The 14,207-nt window shown below is 41.5% G+C and overlaps 1 protein-coding gene across 2 annotated transcripts in view; it reads left to right on the top strand.

Moving 5' to 3' along the window:
* Positions 1–11,470, top strand: part of GPRASP3 (G protein-coupled receptor associated sorting protein family member 3) — a 38,609-nt gene extending 27,139 nt beyond the window's left edge. The window contains exons 1-4 of one of the 2 annotated variants that reach the window (XM_084790303.1): positions 6,359–6,609; positions 7,729–7,807; positions 8,743–8,822; positions 9,146–11,470. In XM_084790303.1, coding sequence (XP_084646429.1) covers positions 9,434–11,059 — 1,626 coding nt within the window. In that variant the 5' untranslated portion in view covers positions 6,359–6,609; positions 7,729–7,807; positions 8,743–8,822; positions 9,146–9,433 and the 3' untranslated portion in view covers positions 11,060–11,470. Of the gene's footprint in view, positions 1–6,358; positions 6,610–7,728; positions 7,808–8,742; positions 8,823–9,145 lie in introns of those variants that run through there. The other variant, XM_084790302.1, reaches the window with a different exon arrangement.
* The last annotated feature ends 2,737 nt before the right edge of the window (positions 11,471–14,207 follow it).

Here is a 14,207-nt window from a genome sequence, read left to right as displayed (position 1 = left end):
TATGCAAATTGTTATGGTAGGGTGGTCATTCTCACAGAATAATTTCTACCAGTTTATGAGCATGGAAGTTTTTTATTTTCATCCTCTAGTGTCTTCTTCAATCTCTTTCTTTGAGTATTTAAAGATTTCAGTGTAGCGCCCTTCCACCTCCTTGGTTAGGACGTTTGTTGGTCAATTTTGAATGGGAATGTTTTTATGCTTTCTTTCTCATCACATTTGTTATTGGTATATGAAAAAGCTACTGAATTTTTAAGTTGATTTTGTAATCTGCCACTTTTCTGAAAGTATTGATCATTTCTAAAAAGTTTTCAAGTAAAAGTTTTGAGATAGCATATATTATAACACATCATCTGCAAAGAAGGATAATTAAACTTCTTTTCCTATTTGTATGCCTTTAATTTCCTTCTCTTGTCTCACGGTTCTAGTTAGTTCTTCTTCATACAATATATTCAAAAGGAGTGGGCATAGTGGACAGCCCTGTATCATTCTGATTTTAATTGCGTTGTCTTTTTCTTCATTTAGGATAATGTTGACTCTGGCTTTGTCACATCTAGCCTTTTTGTTGGGGTAGGTTTCCTGTAATTGACTCTTTCTAGGATTTTTATTGTGAAGGTATGTTAAAGTTTGCCAAAGGCCTTTTTTTGCAGCTATTGAGATGATCATGTGATTTAAAGTCCATTTATATGTTTTATTCATCTAATGACATGTATGTTGAACCATCCTTTGCTCTCTGAGATAAAGCCAACTTGATTGTGGTGGATGAACTTTTTGTTATGTTTCTCTATTCAGCTTGTACATATTTTATTGAGGATTTTTGTATCTATGTTTATCAGGGATATTGGCTTGTAGTGTCGTTGTGTTGTTTCTTTACCTGGATTTAGCATTGGGTTATTATTGGCTTCAAAGTGGGAACTGTGAAATATGTCTTCTGTTCCCAATTTTTGAATAATTTAAGAAGTATTGTTTGTAGATCTTCTTTGAATGCTGTGAAACCATTTTTGCCTGGGTTTTTTATTTGTTTGATTGTTTGGGAGGCTTTTAAATTATTGTTTCAGTGTTTTCATTTGTTATGTGTCTGTTGAAGTTCTTGATTTCTTCTTGGTTTTACTTCAGTGGTTTGGGTGAATCTAGGAATTCTTCCATTCTTTATGGATTTATGGATTTTCTAACTTAATGAGTATAGTTTTTAGATATCTGTTTGTTGGTTGGTTAGTTGGGTTTTTTGTTTTGGTTTGCTTGTTTGTTTGTTTGACTATTCTCGTACTATGAATTTCTTTGATGCCTGTTAAAATGTTTCCCTGTTTATCTCTTTTTTAATATATATTATTAATTTATTCATATTACATCTCAATTGTTATCCCATCCCTTGTATCCTCCCATTCCTCCCTCCCTCCCGCTTTCACCCTATTCCCCTCCCCTATGTCTGTGACTGAGGGGGACCTCCTCCCCCTGTATATGCTCATAGGGTATCAGGTCTCTTTTTGGTAGCTTGCTATCCTTCCTCTGAGTGACACCAGGCCTCCCCATCCAGGGGGCGTGGTCAAATATGGGGCACCAAAGCCCTGTTTATCTCTTATTCTGTTCATTTGGGTCAGTTTTTTCTTTTGGTTAATAGGACCAGTGGTCTGTAAATCTTGTTTATCTTCTCAAAGATCCAGCTCTTAGATTTTTTGATTCCCTGTATTGTGTTCTTTGTTTCTATTTAATTAATTTATTTTATATTTAAGTATTTCTTGCCATCAACTGGATTTGGATTTGGTTTGTCTTTGTTTTTCCAAGTTTGTGAAATTTTGTCATTAAGTCATTTGTGCTCTTTCTGATTTTTTAATACAAGTGCTTAGAACTATTAATTTCCTTCTTACTTTTAATGTGCCCCAGAAGTTTTGTTGTGTCATTTCTTTTAATCCCAGGAAATTTTAAATTTTTTTCTTGTTTTCTTCTTTGACCTATTCATCATTAACTAATAGGTCACTTAATCTCCCATATTAAAAAATCAGATTCATCTACTACTGATCTTAAACTTCATTGCATTCTGGTCAGATAATATAATGAGTAATTTAAGTTTTTCTGAATTTGATGAGAGTTGTTTTGTGCCCCATGATGTGGTCCTATTTTGGAGCAGTGTTGATGCATTTCTGGGTAGAATGCATATTCTTTGATGTTCAGGTAAAATCTTCTGTTGATACCTGTTAGATTCATTTGATGTATGACATCATTTAATGCTACTATTTATTTTTCCATATGTCTTATTTACAAAAGAAAGTGAGGTACTGGAGGCATCTACTATTACTGAGCTAGACTTAGTATGTGTATTTAATTCCAGTAACAGCATGCTTTTTATGAAATTGAGCATACCAGAATGTGGTGCATATATCTTTAGGATTGTAATATCTTCTTGGCAGATTGTTCCCTTGGTTAGAATGATGCCTGCTACTTTATCTTTTTTAAAAATTAATTTTAGTATGAATTCCATTTTGTCAGATATTAAGATTTGTGATATCAGCTTGCTTCCTGGTTCCATTTGCTTGGAATTCTTTTTACTCCTTTCTCTGTAATGTTGTGTTTATCCTTAAGAGTAAGTTGAATTTCTTATAGGCAACATAAAACTTGGGTTTCTCATAGAAAACAAAAATGATGGGTTTTGTTTCTTAATTCATTTAAGTAACCTGTATTTTTTCATTATTTTTATTTTTTAAATAATTTAATTCAGATTACATCCCAATTTTTACTCCCTCCCCCACTCTTATCTTCCCGTTGCCCACTCCCTCCCTCTTTTACCCTATTCCCCTCCCCTAGGCCTGTGACAGAAGGGGACCTCCTCCCCCATATATGACCACAGGCTATCAGGTCTCATTTGGATAGCATGCTTCCCCTTCCTCAGTATGCCTACCAGGCTTCTCCACCAAGGAGAAAGTAACCTGTATATTTTGATTGGTGAGATGAGGCCATTAATATTTTTAAGTTATTGTTGAAAAGTGTGTGTTGATTGAGTCATTTGTTGTTTTATTTTTGTTGTTGTTTCTTGTTGTTTGTGTCATTAGTCATATGTTGTGTCTCAGTACTTAGAATTAAATTTATTTTCTTTCTATAATCTCTTGGCTATGTTTATTTCTTTCTTCAGTCTGAAGTATTGCTTCCAAGAATCTCTATAGGACTGGTTTGGTGGCAATATTTTTAAAACACATTTATAGCATGGAAAGATTTTCTTTGCCCTTCAGCTATAGCAGATATAATTTTTCTGGGTAAAGTAGTGTAAGTTGACACCAGTGATCTTTTAGAACTTAGAGTACATTGCTGCAAGCTCCTCTGGCTTTCTTTCTTTCTTTCTTTTTAACACTGACAAATTAGCTGTGGTTTTGGATGGATTTTCCTTTATATGTGACTTAGGGCTTTTCTTTTGCAGTTCTCATATCCTCTATTTATTTATTATTTATTAGTGTTTTAACTATAATATGCTATGAAGAATTTATTATCTGGTCCTATCTAGTAGATGCTCTCTCTGCTTCTTTTATCTGTATGGGTATGTCCTTAATTTGGTGAGATTTTCCTATGAACTGATGGAAGATATCTGGTCTATGCCTTTGACCAGAGATTCTTCTCCTTTTCTGCTAATGATTCAGAGATTTTGTTTTTTTTTTTCTAGGTCTCCCACAGTTCCTGTGTGTTTTTCCCCTGTGGGATTTTTTGTTTTTTGTTTTTGTTTTGCATTTTATTTGATCAGTTGGTTGAATTTGAATTCCTCTACTTTTTCTTTAAAGCTTGATATTCCATCTTTTACTTGATTCATCCTGCTTGTATGGCCTTTCCCTGAATTTTGTAATTCAGTTATTGAGGTTTTTCAATCCCACCTTCATTTCAGCCTGAGTTCTCTCCAATATTTCTATCTCCTTACTGAATTTAGTTTTCAAATCCTGAATTTCATCAGTTCATTCAGCTATATTTTCTTCCTTTTTTTATTTAAAGAGGGTGTCAGTTCACATTATAGATGGTTGTGAGCCACTATGAGGCTTCTGGGATTTGAACTCAGGACCTCTGGAAGAGCAGATAGTGCTCTTAACCTCTGAGGCATCTCTCCAGCCCCAGCTATATTTTTTAAAAACACCGTTTAAGCATTTATCCCTGTATTCTTTATTTTTATTGAGGATTTTGTTCATATCTTCTTTAAACTCTTTGAATTCTCTGATGAAATTTATGACGGTTCTTTTCAATTCTGTATCCTGGTGTTTATTGGGGGTAATTCTCACTGGAGAGCATATCTGTACTACTAGTGATTTTGGGCAGTAGGCATAAACAATCTTGGCTTTTTATCTTGTTCGTGTGTTTTCTTTCTGATGTGACCTGGGTATGTGGACTTGCTTCCTTGGTTGGGTGTCTGGTATTAGTTTCTAACTTACCTCAGACTGGGCTGGTGCAGGAGCTGTACATCTGCACCTAGGTCTTAAGAGTATGGGCGTGCCAGTGGCAGGTGAGGTTTTGTGCAGCTCAGCAGGCAAGGCAGGTGCAGGAGCTGTATATCTTAGAGCTAGAGCGAGGCCCAGGAAAGCACAGATGGCTCAGGTGGGGATCAGTCTTGGAGCTCAACAGAGAATGTCAGTCAGAAGCAACACAATTGGAGCTGAGCCTGAGAGTGTGGGGATGGTGCTGGAGGAAGAGGTTCTGGAGAGCCCACTGGGCAAAGTGGAGTATGTCCTGTGCCATTGGCATCAAGGATTAGGCCTGGGGTGTGTGAAGATGGGGTGGGGCAGTCTTGGTTCTCTATCTTGAATTTTAACTGTCTTGGTCTTGTACAGATCTCGTGCAGAGCCTGCAAGTGTTGTGTCCATGACTCCTACCCCTATCCAGAAGACACAGCATTTCACAGTGTTTCTTCCATCCTTTCACCTCATCCATATTTTCTGCCTCCTCTTTTGCAGTGTTCCCACAGCCTCCTGCTAGAGAAAGGTTGATATAGATATCCATTTAGGGTTGAACACTTACACTTTTTCTCACTACTTAACCGATTCTGAGTCTCTGCATTAATCACTGATTATTTCCAAGTGAAATTTCTCTGACCAAGATTAAGAACAGCAAAATTTAGCTGAGTGGTGATGGTGCATGCCTTTAATCCCAGCATGCCTATCTCTGAGTTCAAGGCCAGCATGGTCTATAGAGTGAGGTCCAGAACAGCCAGGGTTACACAGGGAAACCCTGCCTCGAAAAACCAAAAAAGAAAGAAAGAAAAAAAGAACATGGTAATAGCTTATGTTGTTTTGGGTGCCTCTGGGGCAGGGATCTCAACCATCCTAATGCTGTGGTCCTTTAAAACAGTTCCTTGTATTGTGGTGACCCCCCCCCAGCCACAAATTAATCTCATTGCTATGTCATAACTGTAATTTTGCTACTTTTATGAGCCATAATGTAAATATCTGGTATGCAGGATATCTGACATGGGACCCATGTGAAAGAGTTGCTAAACCCATGACCCACAGGTTGAGAACTCTGCTCTGGGGCCTCTTTGCTGCTGGGATTTTTACTTAGTAAATCCTGTCTCCTGAGTGCAGCAGCAAGATCCACCTATGCAGGGTACCTTTGTTCAAACCCCTTTGTTCTAAATGACATTTTCAATTTTGCTTGCATGCTAGTAATTTTCCTTAAGGCTTCTTCATATATCCTTAGACTGAGTCGACCTACTCTCCTCCCCCCATTTCCCATCATCCAAATAACCCTCCAGTTCTTTTATGTCATATGTGACCAAATGACTTTTTATTCCAAGTAAGAAAAAGGAAGCAAAGGTATTTTTGCCTCAGACCTCTGGTTGGTTTCTCAGGGACAGAAGTCTGCTTTACTCTGGGGCAGAGGTGAGGCTTGTAGTCATTTCTGTTTCCCTAGGAACTCCTTGGAGCATTGAGAGAAAAACATGGGAAAGGAACCAAGAGCCCTCTATGCAGACTGTTGCTAGGCTACCTGTCCCCTCTCAAGTCCTCCCCCCTTTCAACTGGCCTCAGGAAAAGAGGGAGAACTGAAGGGTAGCAGAGATGGAGTGCAGGGGAGGATCAGGAGGCAGGCATTGACAAGCTTTCTCCATGAGTGTAGTGAATGGATATTTAGTATCCCTCCGCTGCTCCCTCCTGCTGCTTAACTCCAGACCTCCTTCTCCCTGTAGACCCCGCCCAAAAGCCCTCACAGACCCTAACTCATTCCACACACTGCATTGGCGCCAAAAAACATGGCGGTGGTCTCTGGTTAGGATAAACAGGGATCTGCAGAAGCCCAGTGGCGCAACCCGCCCCTCCCTCCAAGTGGAGTGGGGTTGTCTCTGGCCCCGCCCACTCCGAGTCGGAACTACGGTGGGCCTGGGAGGGGGCGTTGAACCTAGCTCCATATCCCTCCGCCCTCTTCCCGACACCCTCGAGGCGAGCTCTGCCTGCCGCATCCTGCGCAGCCCCTGCCTGTTTGGTGTAGAGACGTCAGGGCGGGACACGTCTCTGCTATTCCGCTTGCGCGCGCAAAGCGGTGGGGGCCCGGTGAGAGGAGCAGCGGAGGAGGACAGATCACAGCCAGTAGCAGACAGGGGACGACGGCCTCAGGGACAACCCGGAGCCCGGAGACCTGGGCCGCGCGCCTGGCCAGGCAAGTGGGGGTGTGTCGAGGGCTCTGGGCGGTCGCTCGCTGCGGACCACTGCCTGGCCCTGACAGTCCAGTGCAGGCCAGCGGGATCGTGGCTGCTTCCTGGAGCGGTGCCCAGAGACCTCAGGCAGTGAGGAGGAGGAGGCGGGAACCCAGGTCGTGTGGCGGACGCAGGGGCCGGCTACAGTGGAGGGGTGTGATGGTCTGGAGGCCTGCGAAGCAGATGTCTTGACAGCAGGCTTCCCCCTCTCTAGGTGTCTGGGCCCTGCGTGGGGGTGAGGGGAAGGCGCCTGTGGGAGAAATGGCGGCCTGGGAGCTGAGGGGTGGTGCCCCTAGGAGGTCGCTGTCTGTAGGTTGGAGGCCAGTGGCCAGCTCTGTGGATAGCTTAGCTCTGGGTGATGAGTTGCATTGCTACCTGGGCCCTTATTCCATAAAGGGCCCTCGTGCCCTTGTGGGTGCTGTCTCTTCCCACAGCCTCCTGTTTGGGTGGCAAAGTCTCCTGTACGGGTGGTAGGAGTGGTGGATTCTGGAGAAGGGGAAACATAATTGGAAGGGTGATCATGAAGGCACCAGAACATAAGATTGAAATGTCCATCTCTCTTCAATACAGGATTGTTTTATGGCCTTCCGTTTAGAATCTTGTGCTTAATTTACTGGAAGCAAATGGTCATGATAAGGAGTTGGTCATATATTCAGAACTCCTGGCTGTAATAAATATTATGACATTATCCTATCTTTTATATTCAGGATCCATTTTCTCCACATTCTGTTTCTCTCTGAACATTTTTTTATGTGTTTGGGAATTAAGGGAGAACTTTTTGTGCACATGGATGTAAATTAATACTGCATTTAAGTACCTGTTTCTGGGACCCCCATATATCATCTCCAGTCACTTTTCCTAGTTCCTCATGTTTTTATGCAGAAGCAGTACCAGAGAAAATGTGCTGTGTCTAAAAGTGGGCACCTGGGTCACGCATGAGAGTTGATAGAGTCCGTTTACTTGGGTCCTGATTCTTTAAAGGGCTGTTTGAACTTGGGTTTTGGAAATATGCCCACAAACCTAATCATTTTATACCACGGTCAACATGCTGCGTTTTCCTCAATATCTTTTGCTTTCTGTAGGTCGACTCTTCTTTAGTGGGAGAGTAGCAACTCTCAAGGATCCTGCTTTGTGGTGAGGCTGACGTTGATAGCACACGAGGTACGATCTTACTACACATAGGGAGGCTGGTATTTCAATTATTGAAATTATTATATTCACTAGCTTCCTTGCCTTCTCACCATCCATCTCTATACCTTGTATCTTCCCTCAGGGAATGAGATTTATTCCTGCATGGGAAGGAAGATGCATGACTTCAGGGTTAGGAGGATGTATATTCAGACAGATTACACGTCTTCAGCACATCTGGGGAATAATTGAGGCAGGGCGGATGACATGTGGGAGACATTTAACAACCGTGAACATACAAGAGCATGTGCTGTCATCTTACTCCTTTTAGTGTTTTCTTTTAGGAGGGGGTGTTTCGCTGTTGCCTTTTGCCTCTGCCTTTTTAATCCATAAGCCTGTTTCTTGGTTCTGTAGAACAATGTTTCTCAATGTGTTTGTTGTGACCCCTTTGCAGGGTAAAGGATCCTTTCACTGGGGTTGTATAGGAGAGATTTACATTACAATGCATAAACGTAGCAAAATTAGTTATGAGGGGGTCACCCTCAGATGAGGAACTGTATGTAAGGGTTGCAGCATTAGGAAGGTTGAGAACTGCTGCTCTAGAGACTTGTAAGTAGCTGTTCACTCATAAGTTAAGAAAGAAAACAAAACTTCATTAGGATTCATGGTGACTATGAACGCATGCGCAGGCCTGTCAATGGGTAGTAGAATGGGTGAACCCAGATCTTACCTTGGACCCATTGTGTTCCAACTTTCCAGACGTTCCTTCCCTCATACTCATTACAGGTGGGAGGCCAGTGAGTGAAGATTTTGTAATAGGTAATTAGCAGATATTGGGCCAGAAAATGTGGAGAGAATCCATAAGAGAGAACAGGGTGTGGGGTAGTATTAAGATTCCTGAGGATACAGGTATAGGTCTGTTTGTCAGCTACTAAAGATTCTAACCCCACATGTATTTTTGTCTCTAGCGCTGCCTTTGAAGTCAGTTGGACGGCTGTTCAACAGTGACAGTGAGGAAGGACTGCATAGTCACATCACTTCAGCGCAGGTCGGTGTGAAGCTTTGCTGAAGTCTCTAAGTCCCTGATGGTGTGTACAGGTGTAGGACCAAAGGGGCTGGGTGCTCCTTCCTCCCTCTCACTCTAAGCAAGCTGAGCTACTCTGCACGGGTATGCTCGAGGGAGAGAAAAGTATGGTAGCACTTGGGCTGGATGCAAATATGCAAGAGGTAAAGGGAGACGGCGGAGTTTTGTACTGATCCACATCTTCTGCCACACACATCAAGTCTCCTTTCCTGTCCTTCTGTGTAGCTGTCAGTACAATGGGCCAAAGTTGGAGGACACTCAGAGGCTGTTTCTTTTTCCCACCTTAGGTCTTTCTCCAGCGGCGACCTTGGGTTGGCAGAAGACTGCTTTCAACGAGTCTGCCTTCGGAAATCATCATCTTCCCCCTAACCTGAGTGTGTCTTTACTTGGTTCCTATCATCGATAGAGACTGTATGTCAAAAAAGGGAGTTTTGTAACGACTAAACTGACAGCTGTCTTTGACTCTTTCTGCCAAGCTTCTCTCTGACCAAGTTAAAAAGTATAAAGATACCAGCCTGGAACAAAGAGAGAACTAAGGATAGGACTGGACAGCTGTGTATAACTGCACTTCAACCATGACAGGTTCAAAGAATAGGGCTAGAGCGCAGGCTAAACTCGAGAGGAAGGCAAATGCACATGCCAGAGCTGTGGCAGAGAGGGAGGCTGCTAATGCAGCCAGAGGTGCCGGCAAAAACCGGGACAAAGGAAAAGGTAAGGCAGGAGCTAAAACAGATGCAGTGGCAGAGATGAAAGCTGGCTCTAAGAACAAGGCGGCTGCTGAGCTGAAAGAAGGAGCAAGGTCAGAATCTAAGGCTCTAGGAAAAGCCGCATCAGATTTCAGCCATAAGGCTGAGAGTAAGGCTGCTAGATCCACGCGTAAGGAGAAGCCTGGTAGTGATACGTGGTTCTGGGCTGGGGAAGATTCTGGTCTTAATTCCTGGTTCTGGAAGGGAGAAGAGGTTAGTCATAATGCTGTTGCTAAGAGTGAAAGTAAAGCTAATACTGGTACCCAGGGCCGTGCCGAGGAGTCGGAGCCTACACCTAGAAGCAGCCACAAGTCCAGGTCAGGGGCCGAGGAGGAGGAGGAAGAGAATGTTATTGGGAACTGGTTTTGGGAAGGAGATGACACTGGTTTTGATTCTGATCCTAAACCGGTGTTCAGAATCATTAAGCCTCAGCCAGTAGATGAAATTAACGAGAAAAATAGGCCAAAGGACTGGTCTGAGGTAACTATCTGGCCTAAAGCTCCTGCCGTAATTCCAGCAGTGTTAGGTTATAGATCCCAGGACTCATCTGAGGCAAGGCCCTCTTCATTTATTGTTCTGGCCTCAAATGAAGAAGAAGAAACTTCATCAGCCTGCACTAAGAATACTCGATCAAGCCTCCAGCCTATCCCTGAGTACCCATTTGGTTCTGATTCTTGCATCCAGACCTTAGATGAAATTAGACAACAAATCAAGATCAGAGAAGAGAATGGCATCAAGCCATTTGCTTGCCCTTGCAAAATGGAGTGCTATTTGGATTCTCCAGAATTTGAAAAGCTTGTTAACATACTTAAGTCAACTACTGATCCTCTCATTCATAAAATAGCACAGATAGCAATGGGTATACATAAAGTCCATCCATTTGCCCAGGAGTTCATTAATGAAGTGGGTGTGGTGACACTTATTGAAAGCTTGCTCAGTTTTTCTTCCCCTGAAGGTATAAAAAAGACCGTTATTACTCTGAATTCTTCTGGGGATGATCGACAACATAAGGTTGAATTTCATGTTAAGCATATGTGTAAAGAAACCGTGTCTTTCCCCTTGAACTCACCTGGCCAGCAATCTGGATTGAAGATAATAGGGCAGCTAACCACTGAGTCTGTCCATCACTACATTGTTGTTAGTTACTTTTCAGAGCTTTTCCATTTGCTGTCTCAGGGGAATCGTAAGACTAGAAACCTTGTTTTGAAAGTATTTCTGAATATGTCTGAAAATCCAAAGGCAGCCAGAGATATGATTAATATGAAGGCATTAACAGCCTTAAAACTCATCTTTAATCAAAAAGAGGCGAAAGCTAATCTTGTTAGTGCTGTGGCCATCTTTATTAACATAAAGGAGCACATCAGAAAGGGCTCAATTGTCGTAGTTGATCACTTGAGTTACAACACTCTTACTGCCATATTCCGTGAAGTTAAAGGGATTATTGAAAGAATGTAAAAAAATGACCCGGAAATGAAAGAGAATGGTGAACTGTCCAAATTCTGATTGGCTGTATATTTCCAAAGAGTTTTGCATAATATTTTGGTAATTACTGCTCACACATTTTGTCTTAACATCTTTTACAAATTATTACCTGTGGCAGGTTCTAACATAAAACTAGAGCATTTGTGATGTATCAAATGAATGTTAAATCTTGAGATAAACAAGTTTGTTGATTTCTGTCTTATTTAGATTAGCAGATTCTTCACATTTAATGAAATTGTGACCCAGCTGAGCCATCAGTGCAGTGTCTTGATGATTAGTGTCTGCTTAGATCTATTTGTGGCTTCAGATAGCAAAAAAGAAACTACTGGCCTTGTAATCTACTTGCAGAAATAAGGCGTATGCAAATAAAGATAACTGATGGTATTTTGTGTGTTTGTGTATGTGCCATATAAATATACATGTCTAGAGTCCCAATAGGATGTCCTCCCCTCTGTCCCAGTTTCCTGGTAAGTGAAGGCTTTCATGGGATATGCCCCTTGGGCTAGTATGCAGATATAAGTGAGTATATACCATTTGAGTCTTTCTGCTTCTGGGTTAACTCACTCATTATGATCATTTCTAGCTCAATCCATTTGTCCACAAATTTCGGGAATTCCTTGTTTTTAATAGCTGAATAGTATTCCATAGTGTATATGTACCACAGTTTCTTTATCCATTCTTCTACTGAGGGACCCTTAGGCTGTTTCCATGTTCTGGCTAAAGGCTTCTATGAACATGGTTGAGCAAATTTTCTTGTTGTGTGCTGGAGCAGAGAAGCATGGGAAAATAGCAAAGTAGAAGGATCCAGAGGGTCCTAGAAACCTACAAGTAGAACATTATGATAGGCAGATTTGGGCCCAGGGGTCCCGCTCAAACTAAGGCACCAGCCAAGTACAATACAGGCGGTAAACTTTAAATCCCTACCCAGATCTAGCCAATGGACAGGACATTCTCCACAGTTGAGTGGAGAGAGGGGTGTGACTTTCACACGTACTCTGGTGCCTCATATTTGACCACGTCCCCTGGAGGGGGAGACCTGGTGGCACTCAGAGGAAGGATAGCAGGTTACCAAGAAGAGACTTGATACCCTATGAGCATATACAGGGGGAGGAAATCCCTCTCAGGAACAGTCATAAGGGAGGGGAGTAAGGGAGAAATGGGAGGTAGGGAAGAATGGGAGGATATAAGGGATGGGATAACCATTGAGATGTAACAATAAATTAATAAAAATTTTTAAAAAAGAAAAAAATAAATATACCTGTCTATTGCCAAATGTGTGCTCTTGAATCAAAAAGAAGGCAGGTTACTCTAAGCTATTAAATATAAGGGAGCTTTCCAACCTTCCTTATTCCAACTGCATCAAACATCCATTACAGAACATGAAATGGCCCCTGAATTACACAAAATCTACTGTGTTCACTTTAAAATTTGCTTTTTTACCTAAAATTTTAAACTATTTCATCTGTCATCTCTGAGAAGAAAAACGCCTGAAAAGTAAGGTTTATTTTTTATTATTAGTTGCCTACTCCCATCAGATGCTTAGATTGGCATACTATTTGGCAAGTTTTATTCCTTTTGTGGTGATCCTGTGAGCTAGTTACCACACAATATTATTAGCTCTCATTCTGAGGACTCCCCAGTCATAATTATAACCAACAAATGCTTTTTCCTAGCTCCTTACAGGTGGCAGGTGGCACAGGTGATTTTTCTCACACTGGGACCCATCACACTATACTACCTTAACATCCATTTCCCCTATTTTAGGTGAATAGCCATCGTGGCGCAGAGACTTGTGGGTTTAGCAGAAGTTTAATTTTGTGATGAATAATGTCCTTACCAGGTTAAGAAGCTTTTGGTTCCTCCAAATGCATGCTGATTAGTCGTTTGCCTGGCTAGATGCCTGGACAAAAGCCTGAAATGAATACAACTTCTTTACCAGGCAGTATCTGGAAAATCGGTATCCAAACCCTTGCTGTGTGACTAAGATGTAGATGTAAGAGTCAACAAGAAAGTGAAGCTTGATCCTACCTGTGTGTACTTTCCCCCAAAGATCCAGAGGCATTCTATACACTGTTTTATATAGCATGCATTAAGAAAGCTGCTCTTATTTTCCTTGCAACGTCATAGCCACAATTTTAAATGAATCATGAATTATTCAGATATTACATGAAAGGCCAACTGTCTCTGATAGGCAAGCCCCAATTCTGTATTTCAACTTTCTAAGATTGAGAATAAGTTTAACCAGAAGGATTTAGACCCAGAACTGCTACATCAGCAATAAAGGTAGGAAATCAAGGGAGAGGTTCCTGTTCCATCATATGGATAGTGTTTTCTACAAATCTGCTTTTTCAGAAAGTTCTCAGCACTTGGAGGTTGTGATGGATTCTCCAACACTCATGATAGGAATTACAATCCCTAGTCGGAAATAATACAGAAAAATTCTTGTGTGAGACCATCGGGTTACTTCAGTCAAGGGGCTAAGGAGATGGCTCAGTGGTTAAGAGCGCTGCCTGCTCTTCCAGAGGTCCTGAGCTCAATTCCCAGCAACCACATGGTGGTTCACAACCATCTATGAGATCTGAAGCCCTCTTTTGGCATGCAGGTGAACACGCAGATAAATAAATCTTTTAAAAAAGGAAAAAATATTAAAAAAAAAATTCTCCACAGTTGAGTGGAGAGTGGGGTATGACTTTCACACGTACTCTGGTGCTTCATATTTGACCATATCCCCTGGAGGGGGAGACCTGGTGGCACTCAGAGGAAGGACAGCAGGTTACCGAGAAGAGACTTGATACCCTATGAGCATATACAGGGGGAGGTAATCCCCCTCAGGAACAGTCATAGGGGAGGGGAATAAGGGGAAAATGGGAGGGAGGGAAGAATGGGATGGGATAACCATTGAGATGTAACAAGAATAAATTAATAAAAAATTTTTAAAAACCAAAGAATAAAATAAAATAAAACTGAAAAAAAAGATTTTTCAGTCAAGAAATAATTCATATTTTAAGTACTATTTGTAACTTCTTGGCACCCAACTATGTTATGAACATTTTCCTGTTAATATCCTAGACAATAATTTTAATTGTTTTATATCTTTCCTCTTATATATATAGTATGGTCA

This window comes from Acomys minous, assembly GCF_964271855.1.
Source record: "Acomys minous genome assembly, chromosome: 7".
NCBI classification, from domain to species: domain Eukaryota; kingdom Metazoa; phylum Chordata; class Mammalia; order Rodentia; family Muridae; genus Acomys; species Acomys minous.
Note: the sequence above shows the minus strand (reverse complement) of the source record. Positions and strands in the feature narration are given on the sequence as shown.